The sequence below is a fragment of the Diadema setosum genome, chromosome 4, assembly GCF_964275005.1.
Source record: "Diadema setosum chromosome 4, eeDiaSeto1, whole genome shotgun sequence".
NCBI classification, from domain to species: Eukaryota; Metazoa; Echinodermata; class Echinoidea; order Diadematoida; family Diadematidae; genus Diadema; species Diadema setosum.
The window spans coordinates 1,676,179-1,689,982 of NC_092688.1; the positions used below are offsets into that span (position 1 = coordinate 1,676,179).

At 39.0% G+C, this 13,804-nt stretch overlaps 1 protein-coding gene across 1 annotated transcript in view; it reads left to right on the forward strand.

The window, feature by feature from the left end:
• Window positions 1-3,888: 3,888 nt before the first annotated feature.
• Window positions 3,889-13,804, forward strand: part of LOC140227221 (neuronal acetylcholine receptor subunit alpha-3-like) — an 81,091-nt gene continuing 71,175 nt past the window's right edge. The window contains exon 1 of the mRNA XM_072307650.1: window positions 3,889-4,015. Within this exon, the coding sequence (XP_072163751.1) occupies window positions 3,889-4,015 (127 nt within the window). The remainder of the gene's footprint in view (window positions 4,016-13,804) is intronic.

Below are 13,804 nucleotides of genomic sequence, written 5' to 3' on the forward strand. Positions count from 1 at the left end.
AGACATCGTTATACTTGGTGTAAGTGCCGATGTATCAACTCTTTAGTACGTTGTACTACAGCAGGGGAAAAAATCCGTCAGTTTCCGGTGATTCAATCACATATCTTTCTTTGTAATAAGATACTAAAAATATGATGTCAGTTTGTGATACTTACACAATAATTTTGTAATAACGATAATGAAAAGACAAGAGACTTGATAGATTTAGAGTCAGGGAAACCCCTCTAAAAATGATATAGTTTCTTTTGATGAGCTGCCCCTTTGTCAGTGGTGTTGAAATGTGTTTTTTTAAATGATTTCGAAAACCAGTACTACAATTATGACAATGTTGTGAATTGTTGTGAGGGCAAATTAGACATAATACGGAAATGCCGACACAACAACAGCAAAGCCGTATAAAAACGTATACTTAGAGAGTAAAAAAAAAAAAAAACACCTCTAGTCTTAAAATATGCTCAAATAAGTAAAAACATAGATCACACATATGGATCTAGATACGACGCATGAGATATGATGTATTATCATCATTTTCATGCAACTTCATTTGTTATATTTTTCAATGAGGAATAGATAAATTGTAGCAAAACGCTATTACATAGCTTGGATGTACAATGAACTCAGATAAATATACAACATGATGATCGACTCATCCGGATTTAAATGAATTAAATGATTTAAATGATTTCCAAAATATCTTCAGAAAAGCTGGACGATGAAGCAGTCAGATCAAGGTATATGGAATGTGTTCTCTTTTCTACCTCCCTCTTATTTTCTCTCTCTCCGTCATTCTCTCACATTCTACACCTCTGCAACCTATATCTCTCTCCTCCTTCTCCTCCCCTTTCTCCCTCTGTCTCTGTCTCTCTCTTTCTATCTCTCTTTCTCTCCTTCGATCTCTCTTTCTTTATCTTTCACTGTCTCTCTAGCACTTCATCTGCCTTTCCGGCAAGATTGATTGAACATTAGCCTGATGATCATTACACGGGCGGGAATGGAGTGGGTTTGGGTATAGCTTGCCATAGTTGGATAGTCTGCTCACTTGTGGAATGGCGATGAGGTATGGCTAACAAGCTCGTTTTCCTCTCATGAACGGTACACGGTATAGGAAGGTAACCTAGAGAAGGGGAGAGAGAGGGAGAGAGAAAGATCTGGGAATCCGGGGAGGACGTAGGAAGCTGTTGTCACCAGCCGCCGTGATCCAGCGTCGGTTTGCAGTTAATATCCGGCTCAGCGGAGTGCGTCCCGCGGGAGGCTTAAAGTTCATGTTTTATTGCCTTCCTGGGCCAATAATTGCACAGAGCACGATGCTTTCCCCCGGTGGGATGTTTGGCTTCATGCTTCATACGGGCTGCGACGGCGAACAAAAGGAATAGAGCAAAATCATTACTCCCCTTTTTCATATTTTAATCTCTTCTGACTTTTTTTTTTTGCGGCCCATTCCTCTGTGTAGGTAGTTATCGCAGTGCATCATGGGAAGTCCCAAGAAGCAATACGCACATTGCACTTTTTATGGGTGACGACCTTCATAGTTGAAAAAATCATTTGATTCACTCTCATGAGGCAATATACACAACAGCAGATTCTATTTAGATCTTCTTATATCACTTGTTTTCCCAAATTTGTGAGACTTAAACTGGAGTGAGTGTTTTTCACGTCGTCTTGAATAAACACATGCAAAAGAGTGAAAATATATTGGAAAAAGCACGCACTTCTCGTCTGACATAACAGCTAATTTGATAGTTACATTGAGAGCTGCTATTCTGAGACGAGGTTCAGATTAATCAGTTCAAACTGCGTGGGGTTTTCAAAATAAAGGTACTGCAATGACGTCACAGTCAGAGCCTCAACAGTGCAGACGAGGAACATTAAAGATGGAATTATCATTTTATGGACAATTTATCCTCGAGAACAAGAACTTATGAAGAGACATGTTTAATGAAGAGTTGGGGTCATTTAGCCTTAATGGTCCTGATGAAAGGCCAAACAAGTTTGCTGTAATGGCTAATAGAATTTAACGACGGCATTTTTGAAATGTCATTCTCTGGATACAGACAAGCTCACTCTTTTTAAAGGTCGGATGAAGAGATGAAATCATAGCAAACACACACACACACGCACAAAAGACACACACAAAAATAAAAAACACAAGACTATGTGGAGAAATATACACAACTTTTTAAGTTGTCTCGAACAATATGGGTTTAGTGGCAACTTCACGGCCTTATCATTCTCAACCGACGATGTGTATATTTCTGGTAACCTACCGACCACCTTTCTCACAATTTCCATTTCTTTAATGGCTGACGGTGATGATGTGTGATTTCCATGACGGAAGGTTTGTGAATCGGAGTTGTATCTGCAATCAAATCTTGTCTGTCTTTTAACAGCTCCTCTCACAGCAAGCAACTCACGTGTGAAATGTTTAGTTAAGAAGATTTTCGACACATGTAACTACAGTCGTGGGAGAGCTTAATTTAGTCATTTTTTTTTAAACCAAAATCTGCAATTGATTAATAACGTCGTTCTAAGTCATAAAAAGCTTGAAACAAGCAATAAAGTATTTAAATGTTAAATAGGTGTCCGTGTCCAAATTTGCATCTATCAGCGTTCATTAAAGGGACTATACAGTACTGGTTGAGGTGAGGATTCAGGTTTATAACATTTTTGGTGAGATAATGAGACATCTCTTATGAAATATGAAAGAGCATGTAATTTCAATAAATATTCAACGTTTATTTCATGAAAATTGACCTTGAAATGGCTGACATATCCAAAAAGTGAATAAAATTGACAGGTCACGATTATTAGGATCACTTTGTTTTACCTTGTTTTTTTTTTCAAAACAATATTCATCAAATAAACTTTTGATTCCCCTTAGAATTGTATGCTCTTTAACATTTCATAGAGTGATTTCTAAATATTTTGCAAATTGTTATAAACTGAATCCTCACCTCAACCAGTACTGTACAGAAGAAGAAAATTTCTGCTGAAGTTGCTTATTGCAAATGTCTTCCTGCTGGGATACCAAAAATGAGTCACCAAATTCATGTCCAAATAGGTCCAATTCTAAGAGCTCAACATGGAAAACAATTATGCATCAAATCTGCTTTGTCCGCCAAATATATCGTGATACAAAAAATCACTGTAGACTCTAATCACTGCAGACACAGCAGGAAATATCTTTAAGTGGGTAAGTTTTATACAGTGTTTTGAAGGAACATAAATATCCCCACAGGATGTCGCATCTGATATTATTCTAAACTTTGAGTTCCTTCATAGGCAGTAAGAATCCTGGCGATGTTTGGTTATATAAATAGCTATACGGGGAAATCAAATCAAACGAGCAATGATATCGTGGTATAGAGGAATGCCTCGTCCAGTGCACAGGCTTCATGGGCAAAGCACTTTTTCCAGCGCCCTCATCGCTCGTACACAGCAATGTTCCTCTCCACAGTTTTCTGAGCAAACCTGACAGGAGAGAGAGGGAGTGTAAGAGAGAAAGAGAGGGAGAAAGAGTGGAGGTACGAATGATAGAAGAGAGAAAAAAGCATTATGCCGACGCGCTAACGGCTTTCGGCGGAGACTCCCCGCATCTTGCCCGCCAAGCAACCGAGTGAGAGGCTGCAACTGGCGACAAGAATTAGGTTCTATTGGCAATAGACAGAACGATGGAATCGGATTGTGAATCGTAGCGTAATTGCTCATATCAAGAAGGATTTCAGCCGTTTTGTAAGCTGATAGAAACTATTAGAGATAAGAGGCTTAAACATTGGTTCTTGTGTTGAGTCGTGTTGTATGTGTGTGTATGTGTGACACGAGCAGTTTTCTTTGCCGGTAAAGCCGCGTCTTGACGAACTGAATTAGCGCACTGACGAGGACGGCTCAGCCATGGATTGTGGCGCTGAGGGTCCGGGACATATCGTTGGGAAAGGAAGACACTCCAAGATGAAACTGATAAATTGGACTTTCCTCGTCTTTTCGTCCGTCGGCCTTCTGCTGGGAAATTTACCAAATGGTAAGTGTCTCTACGAAAGGTGTGTCTTTTTTTTACTTGCCTCAAAATTCACTTTTGTCATAGCTCTTAATGTTCTTAATTCATTATATTAGCATGGCGGTCTAGTCTTCTGTTTATTCGCAACAGTATAATACAATATAGCATTTTGACCTCACAGTGAAATACAGTGTTTATTGAATTTTCTAAAAGAAAAAAAGAATGATAGACTGAAAAACAACAAATCACAACAACGCACATATCGGGACACCTGAATCTGTAGATTTGCGCGGTCCGCCGTCTGTCTACTCAAAGTATTATTGTATAACGTCGGGAAAGAAGGCGCAAGCGTCAGGCAATAAACCCAAACGGTAGCTCGCCGATTGTGCGATATTACCGCCAGAGTATGTATACGACGTAGCATAACCAAGGTCTCTAAGCGTTGAGTGAATGTTCATCTTGTGAATAAGAATAATCAAATACACCCTTAATGAATAATGCACATAATTTAAACAAGACTTCACGCTATCCGCGATTGTACGGAGATGTTACCACTCCGAAAGGTAGCCGCGCTGCACAAATCCATTCAATCGCATTTGGAGGCAACCATGTAAATCGGCAATGACGCGTAACGGCGCAGAGTGAATATCAGATCGGTGTTGCAGGTACATTGCAAAAATCTTGTCAGGATCAAATCCAACACTTTACCAAAGTGAAATCTCTTTAATTTCCGGTAAATTATCTCTTTCTCTTTCTTCACCCCCCCCCCCTCCTCCCTCTCTCTCTCTCCCTTTCTCTCTATTGTATCTCCCTATATGTAAACCTTAACCATTACTGTGTGTATGACGTGTGTAAGGTCTAAGACTTACATAGGCCCTATCATGTGAACATGAATAAGATTGTGTGTGGGTGTGAGTGTGTGAGTGATTTGTATATATATTTTTAATAAAAAATTCCATAGATATTAAAAAGAATTTTAAAAGTTTAGAAACTATAGGTATGTCATCATGTTTGATATTCCTATGCTTGTGTGAGTATGTGTGCATGTGTAGTCAGTGATGATACTTTAGAAAAACAACAACAAAGAAATAAAGGCAACATATATTTTACCTCGATCGCACTAATAGTCTTTTGTTCAAATGAGTGTTATAGCATGTAGAAAATCAGATATTTCATCCATCTTCCCAGATCAGCGAAAGTCACGTGTCTTGGGACTGCGTTTTTCTTTTCTTAATTTTCTCTTGTCTTTTAATCTCAACAGCTTCTTTCCTTCCTCATTGTTTTATGTGCATTTCTTTTTTTTTTACCTTCATTCTCTCTACGTCCACCGTTCATTTGTTTTTTGTTTCCTTCTCTTCTCTTCAAGCAATATTGACAGTCGGGTCACAGCCATTTTAGCTCCGAGGGAGACAGATGTTTCTAACAGATCCTAGGGGCGCACAGTAATTACTTTGTAATTATGGGCCCCTTGCAGACTGCGTGGCGTGTATTAATCTATGTGGGAATTAAACACAAGTTCCTTCAAAAGCGTAGACACATGCAGTGTGTGTAGGTGCCCATGTGTGTGCCTGTCTGGAATTATTATTATGATTTAGTAAACATATACGTGCCTGTGCTGAAATTAAATACTCAAACACTGATGTGAATTAGTTTGCGTTTCTCCCTTATTCCTCGTTTGCACAGACAATCAACGTTTCTAACGTGTCTGTTTTCACATCTTGTTAAGATAACACTTTTTTTTTCCTCCGGAAAATGAACCATATAATATTGTGCAAAATTTACCTCTGTGCCGAGTACTAGTCACATTTTGACGAATGAGTGATTTTCCCCCGATGATACAACTTCAACAGTCATGTCCCAGGATCATGGCTGGCCCTTCATCCCACCCCCCCCCCCCCCCCCCACTTTCCTTCAATTTCAGTTCTTCCTTTATGATTTTACACTGGCTTCGAAGATCTGCACATTGGGAATACCTATACTATAATCATTTTACAGCCATTCTCCAACAGCCGCTGGTGATAAAGCACGCACGGCGTATATATAATGTGACAAAAAGCAAAACTACTACCCCTGCAAGGAACCCCATGACACCAACGCAAGCTCATAACCCCTCACAACAAGCTCCCCCACCCCATCCTATGCTGCTCACCCCTACCCCCTCCCCCCCCCCCCCATCTCCATCATCGGTTACAACAACATCACGATAGTCACCTGTCCGCGGTCAAATATCGATCGATTCCCAGTAACCCTGCCCCCCCAAGGAAAAACGCAGTATCTAACATTTTTGGCGATTTTCACTTTTTTGCATAAATATAGTCAGTGGGCAATCCTTCTTCATATGACATATTCAGATTTTTGAAAAAATGTTTAGAAAGCCACTTTTCCGTAACTGCCAAACGCAGTATCTACACTCAACTTGCACTTTCCCCAAGGAAAAACGCAGTATCTACATGATGAATATTTCCCCAAGGAAAAACGCAGTATCTACAAAGCTAGTCTTAATTACCAGACACTGTTATTTATATATGTGAACACTTTGCCGGTTGTTCTGTAATTTTAACGTAAATTACTTTCTTTAGATATACTTGCTCAATAATAAGACATAATGTTCAAAATATCTAACCGAAACAATACTGATTAGTAAATATTTTGATGAGATCGTGATCCTAATATAAAACACAGTGTGTGATTAAGACTAACCGAGTGCACATTATGATACAACACAACACTGACAGCTTGCAGCTAGCTGCACAGCTGCACTGATGATGCTGTGCAGCTAGCAGTCAGCACAGGGCCCGGCTAGTCAGCATACAGTGGGAGTGTGTACTTGGAATAAAACAAAATGTTGTCGTGGGGAAAATTACTCGTGAGCCTAGCCCTCAAGAAAAATTTATCTGCAGATAATGAGTAAGTTATTCAAAACTATTTCAATATTGAAAGAATAAAGCTGATTGTTTGTCACACGAAGCGAAGTAAACACAATGCATGTTTGTCACACGAAGTGAGGTAAACACAAATGCATACATTTGTGTTTACTTCGCTTCGTGTGATAAACGATCAGCTTTATTCTTTCATATTCTACCTCAATGATGAACATTATCCGTACTATAACTTGTTGTGAAGTAACTTTGTTAGGCCTAGACCCTTGTCAAAATTCCTCAGGCTCCGAATCCGAAAGTTTCTTCGAAAGGCAATAGATCTATTTGTGTTGTATCGGATAAACGTCAGGTTATGTAACATGTTAGTATGTTACACCCTCCCTTAGATCTAAGTCTAAGTCTTTTAGACTTGTCTAGACAGTAGGCTATGCCTAACGTTTGAGTCTTGCGTCTCTTTTCTAATGTTAGACTTAACGTTAATCAGAACTTTCAGGGTCCGTCTTCCGAAAGTCTAAAGAAAGATCTAGTGTAGGACTTGAATAGGCCTACTCTAGGGCAGGCCTGTAGTAAGAAGTCTAAAACTTAACCACTTTTTAGAATCCTAAGTCTAGTGAAGTGTCAATGTTCAATTATCTACGTTAAACTTAGGTTCAATCCAGAAGGAATAGGCCTAGAGAGCGGATGTCACTTCATTCTAGACCGGTTCTAGATGTGTTTTTGTTTTTTTCTAATCAAAGAGTCCTGGCTCGTGTAGGGCTTAAACCTTCTGCAGTTCTAACGTTAGGCTATTTTTTTTTTTTTTTCTGTGAGCATCGTGCATGTATAGCCTGAGGCGGTAGACTCGTGTAGCCTGCTGGGCTACGTAGCCAGCCTAGAATAAACGATATAAAAACTAGACCTAGTCTAGATCGATCTAGGTCCAGACATCCGATTTAGATTTATTTTGGTCTAGACAGACTGTAACCTAGACTGTACAGATCTAGATCTAGTATTCTAGATGCTAGTTAGCGGCTAGGCCATGTAGCATCACATTACAGCCCTGGCAAGCTTCATATTAAACACGTATCGACGTAACGTTAGGCCTACAGCAAGATCGGTCTGGGATACACTTTTAAGCAAAACGTTCCAAGAACGATCTGTTATTTAATAATCTTATGAAGCCTACTCTGTAATCAGGGGATAAATGGGGGGGGGGGGGGGGATGGAGGATGCATCCCCCAGGGCCAGAGAATACTTGAACAATGATGTATACATGCATACATAATTATGGCAGAAGATTAATCCTAGTCATTCCGCTGTAGATACTGCGTTTTTCCTTGGGGAAATTCGTTCCATTGTAGATACTGCGTTTTTCCTTGGGGAAATCAGTCAATTGCGTGGGTTTCCCCAAAGTATCTACATTTTCATCAATAACTGAAAAACAAAACAAAAACACAAAATGATATTTTCCAGGAAATTGGTAGCTAGATAGACTAAAATTCCACAATGAAGGAATTTTTCAAAAGAGTATATTTTCCAGGGGCTTTGGCAAAAAGATAAAATGGTGAATATCTCGGTTGTTTAGAAATGGAGCTGGATGTAGATACTGCGTTTTTCCTTGGGGGGGCAGAACAATATCATGTATCTCATATCACAGGGTGGGAGATCGACGAGGAATTTCGTTGTGGGGGGGGGGGGGAAATTTGAGAAGTTTTTTTTTTTCTCCCTTGCTTGTTGCACGATCGTTGGTTACTGTCCTGTTGTGCAGTGATTTGCTCTCACCGTCCTCCGTCTTTCCAGAAATATCTTTTCACCGTCACACTTTCGATAAATTTCACCAGTAAAAAAAAAAAATAATAATGATGTCTACAACAACCGGAGTTTGTGAGTGTCATAATGGTCACCATGTCAGAAATATCACTGCACCATTCTTGGAGACGAAAATTGATTTTTTTTTCCTACTTATTTCTCAACTTGAGTGCGATACTGAAGACATGGGGGAAGTTAATAAAGTGTGATGTAACTAAACTGAATACAAAACATCACCATTACACTGTTCTCTATCTCTCTTTATCTCACACACCAGTCCATTTTCCTTTTCGTCTGTCCGTTTAGTTCAACGCTCTTTCTCTCTCATTTCTCTTCTGATGAGAAAAAAAAAAACCCTCATCTAATTGTGTCTGTAATAATTCAAAACGCTGACGCGAGTACTTTCGTTTAAAAGTTTAACAGAATCTCATAGGTTTACTCGACGATATTCATAATGCTAAGAGAAGATTAAATTTGCTTTCAAAACGCGCCAACACAGAGACCGTCAGACAAGAGAAGAGAGCACACACTCCTAAAGAGCGGGATGTTCGAGCAGACGACAGCTATTTTGACGAGCTCATGCTCAAGCCGCACCAAGTTATCACAGCATTTCCACATTAAACTTTTTTCCCCTACTAATATTTTGTCGCCAAACACGACGATGTCTCACGAGCTTTAAGCCCATTGACGTCACTTTTTATGCCTTTTTTTCATCTTTGTCGTTGCCATAGTTGAGGCTCTTTCAAGCAAAGTCCCCTTGACACATAAACACACATAAATACGCGCATTCACGTGCCCACACTCACACACAACACACACACACACGCACAGACACACACACATACAAAAAAAAAAACACAAGGCAGAAGGACGCTTCCTTCCAAATCCTCAAGTCTGCCCTAATTGAATGGTTATCCCTTTGTTTGCTTTTACACAGCTTTATTGCATCACTGTGCTTCAATTCAAGTACGTATTTATCTACCACAGATGGACTCGCCGGCCTCCCTCCTCCAGTCTCAGTTCTGTGGGAAAACTTTCCTCTAAGTTCATGTATGACAGGTACACTGCAAAAAGTCCGATGTTAAATATGAAACGCATAGCTGGTGTTAAATTTTCGGTGCTTATTTGCGGTTTCAGATTAACGCCTCCGGGTGGTCACTTCAAAATGATTATAAATTGCTTTTTTGAATAATTACTTAGTGACTGATCGATTATTTTCCTAAAAAGTAATTGATTTCGAAAAAAAAAGTGTAAACACATTTACACCATGGTCTCCTTTTGACACTGGGCGGTGTTATACCATTGGCATAAACACCAGCAATACCACTTTAACACCATGCAGTGTCATTGTTGAATTAACACCAGCGTAGTGTCAAAAATATCGCCAGCTACAGTGTCAACTTTACACCACGAAGTGCCAGGTGAACACTTTTCAACACCATCAGAGCATACTGTGTACACCTGTGAGTGTGTGCCTCTACTAATACTTGATCGGCGTAAGATTTACCATACATGGTGTTAAATCTAACACCGATGTTTTTGCAGTTTATCAAATCGTCATTCAGTGTTTCATCCATTGGGAACTGGAAGTTTAATAGGCCTGCCTTGATTTGAAATCACGATGCCATTATAATACGCATGGCATTGAACATACTTCTTGGCCTAGGGCGGGGGTAAAGAAGACATAAACAAATGTATAGTCTAGTAAATCATCATTCTGTCGAAGTCAATCAAACAAATGAAAGAATTAATGGAGGATGTAACAACACAATAGGCATAATAATATCATTAAAATAATACATTGACCTTGACAAGAATTATAAGAGAACAGGTCCGGCAAATGAGATTTAGACGTAGAAGAAACATTTATGAAGCAATCATATAAAGCTTTGTATTCATACACTGACATTATTGCAATATTGCAATAAGCAAAGAGAGGGGAACAATTTTTCATATTACGCACGACCTTTATATGTGATTCGAACCTGTCATATAGTATTAGAGTCCATCATAGACTGCCTGGTTTTACATGGTTGCCTTCCGTATGCTACTACTTATTTCCTATATTCATTTATGTTAAACTACTCCATGTTGAGCTGTTGATATGTTATTTCTTTGATAGCTATAGAATGTTACACTATTAATCATCCGAGTCAGAACTGACCCGGACATCGTTCTGGGTCAGAAATGACAAGGAATGGGGTCAGATATGACCCATTCAGAGTCATGAATTGGGTCATGGTGACCCCATTCGGAGTCTTCATGACCAAACTTCAAGTCATTTTTGACCCGGAACGGTGTGTGACCCCAATGGACCCAGTTCCGGGTCAGTTCTGACTCGGATGTTTTCAGAGTCTATTCACGAACTCTTCTTGTACATTACATGCATGACTACTTTTACATGATATTTTCACTCACATACCATTGTAAAATGCAGAAATCTAATCAAGTCGACTCAATTAACCTTTTGCCATGCTGGCAAAGAATACTATCCAACTCATGCAAAATTCAACCAAATAAAGCAAGTATGGGCATACTATTCGAAGCGTGTAGTAAATTAATTCCATCAAATAAAATACCATTGTAAAGTGCAAAGGTATATTGTTGTTGTTTTGATATTTAGATTGAAAACATGTTTGACTGGACAAGTTAAAATCGTTACCATTTGGATTTTGACTGACTGCTTGAAAAAAATTGCATCAATGAGACAACTCATATTTTATGTTGAAAATTAGATGTTTATCATTTTATATTACAATTAAGTTTTAATCCCCTTCCTTACCTGTTTGGCTCCCTACCTCTGATTTCTAACCCACCCCTTTTGTTGTTAATGTTTTGTGTCCCTAGCCCTCCTCAAACTGTGCTTATTGTGTGTAGTCCTTATATTGCTGTCACAAATGTACACACAAGTAGTTATGTACATGTATCAAGGCTGTATGCATGGTTGTTTTAATGTGTATGTACACAGGGTGACCAGATTAATGGAGAACATTCTATATGATATAGATATAGTACATACAGGCTGACCAGATCAGTGGAGAATTTTCTACGTGGTATACAATGTAGCTACAGTACATGTATGCATGTGACAGGAAATACATTATAGCTCACTCAATCTAGAATGATTTAACCATTCCAGAATATTCTTTCCTACATATTTGTCATCTTGCTTCTGACGAAGACTCTGCTAGGATCGAAAGCTCGGGCCTCTTCTGACTCCATTTTACTCAATAGGCTCTCCACTATTGGATATGCAGCTTTCGGCAGTTTGTTGTTGTTGTTGATACTATGGAGTAAAGATTACTTTTACAGAATCGAAAGGATATCATTATTTGTACTGTTACACGATTAAACAGAATCGTGTCACTCGAACCAGGCATCTTAGTATATTCTAAAGATTACTATCCTTAAATTGACTGTAAACACTATCTTCTTTGTGTCTTTCTGTTGATTCTTTTGGTTATCCAGTACAATGCAACCGAATCCCACGTACCATATTGAAAAAAACGATATGTAAAATGTTACAGCAAAATCAGTTTTCAGATAAATTTAACGCATTGTCAGAGAAATGCGTTTCAACAAGGCAGCAACTGTCAATTACTTTAGTTTAATGTCTGGGTATATGTGCAGATACCGGAATACAACACTAGTTTTATACAAGGACCGAATTAAGGCAAGTTTTGGCTTAGGCGCGTGTCTTGGCTGCACCCGTTTAGAAGAACACAAGTACATAAGATAACTGATAACAAAACTGCAGCTGTTACTGCACCGGTTTGTCTTCAAATTGAAGAAAAGAAAAAGAAAGAAAGAAAAGGGAAAAGAAACATATAGAAGTCTTAGGTCAACGACAAGAACTGTACATGGCCAACACGCCATTCGAGACGTTACTATCCAATTGCCCACGTCGTGTCAGCGCTTTCATAATCGGCAAAACAATCGGATGAGTTGTTGATTCGTTTGCCTAATAAGAGAAAAAGGAAGGGAGAGAGGAGTAGGAAGGGCGGGAAACTTACTCTCCCTCCCTCTACTTAGTACTCTCTCTCTCTCTCTCTCTCTCTCTCTCTGAAGCCATGATAAGAGAACATGGGGATTGTATGAACACAGCTGAATAAACACGATCGATCCAAACTCAGCGCGTGACATGCTTTGGATCGATTTATGTTCACGATCAGAATCACGAGTGTTCGCTCCTTTTTCTCCATCTTCGGTTTTCTTGTTGTCTCGTTAGAAAACAAAGCAAAATGGCCTTGAGTGAGTAAGCACTTTCTAATCTTGGTTTGTTTGTTCTTTTCTCCAACTCTGTGTTATTCCGCCTTGTCGCTGTACCTCCCATATTGTTCCTCTTCCTTGTACCTGTGTACTTGTCTGTACTTGTACTTTCAATATTAGTTTATCTTCTGTTTGATGCTATTCCTACGCCGCGATCTGAAGCGGCACTCATCAGAGAAACGAAGAACAGGTGGTGTCGAATGTAAATCCAACAGAAGATCAAATAATGACGTAAACAAATCAGTTTTCAGCTGGCGCTGTGGCAGATATTGCAAAAGTGACTGTTGTAGCTTCAGTCCACTACATCGTTTGTCACACTATACGTTCCTTGACTTAGCCAACAAATCTGTGCGTGACGATTTGAATGCAAAGGAAACAAGAATGCGTATCTACTAGCTTGATTAAAGGAATGGTACAATTTCGGTTGAGATGGAGCTTCGGTTTCCTAACTTGAAATCCTCTTAGAACTGTATACTTTTTAACATTTCATAAAGTGATTTCTAAGTATTTCGAAAAAGTTAAAAACTGAATCCTCACCTCAACCAATACTATGCCACCCTTTTAATATTTGCATATCTTTTGGCATTGTTGCGTTTTTCTGTAAATAGAGAGAACAAAGTGAAAAGTACATCGCATCCATTGTATCAAATAGAAACAACTGGTAAACAATGACTCTTCCCATAATTTAACGTAATCTTTTATCTGTTACTTCGCTTTAAAAAAAAAGCCTGTTACAACGTTTCCAATGTAGAAAATCATAGCTACATGGTCCCACATTAACTAGAGTATCTGATAGTGTTAACATATGAAGTTTTGCAAGGGTTTACAATGAAAACAAACGGTACCTGTCACAACAAAAAACAAAAAACAAACAAAC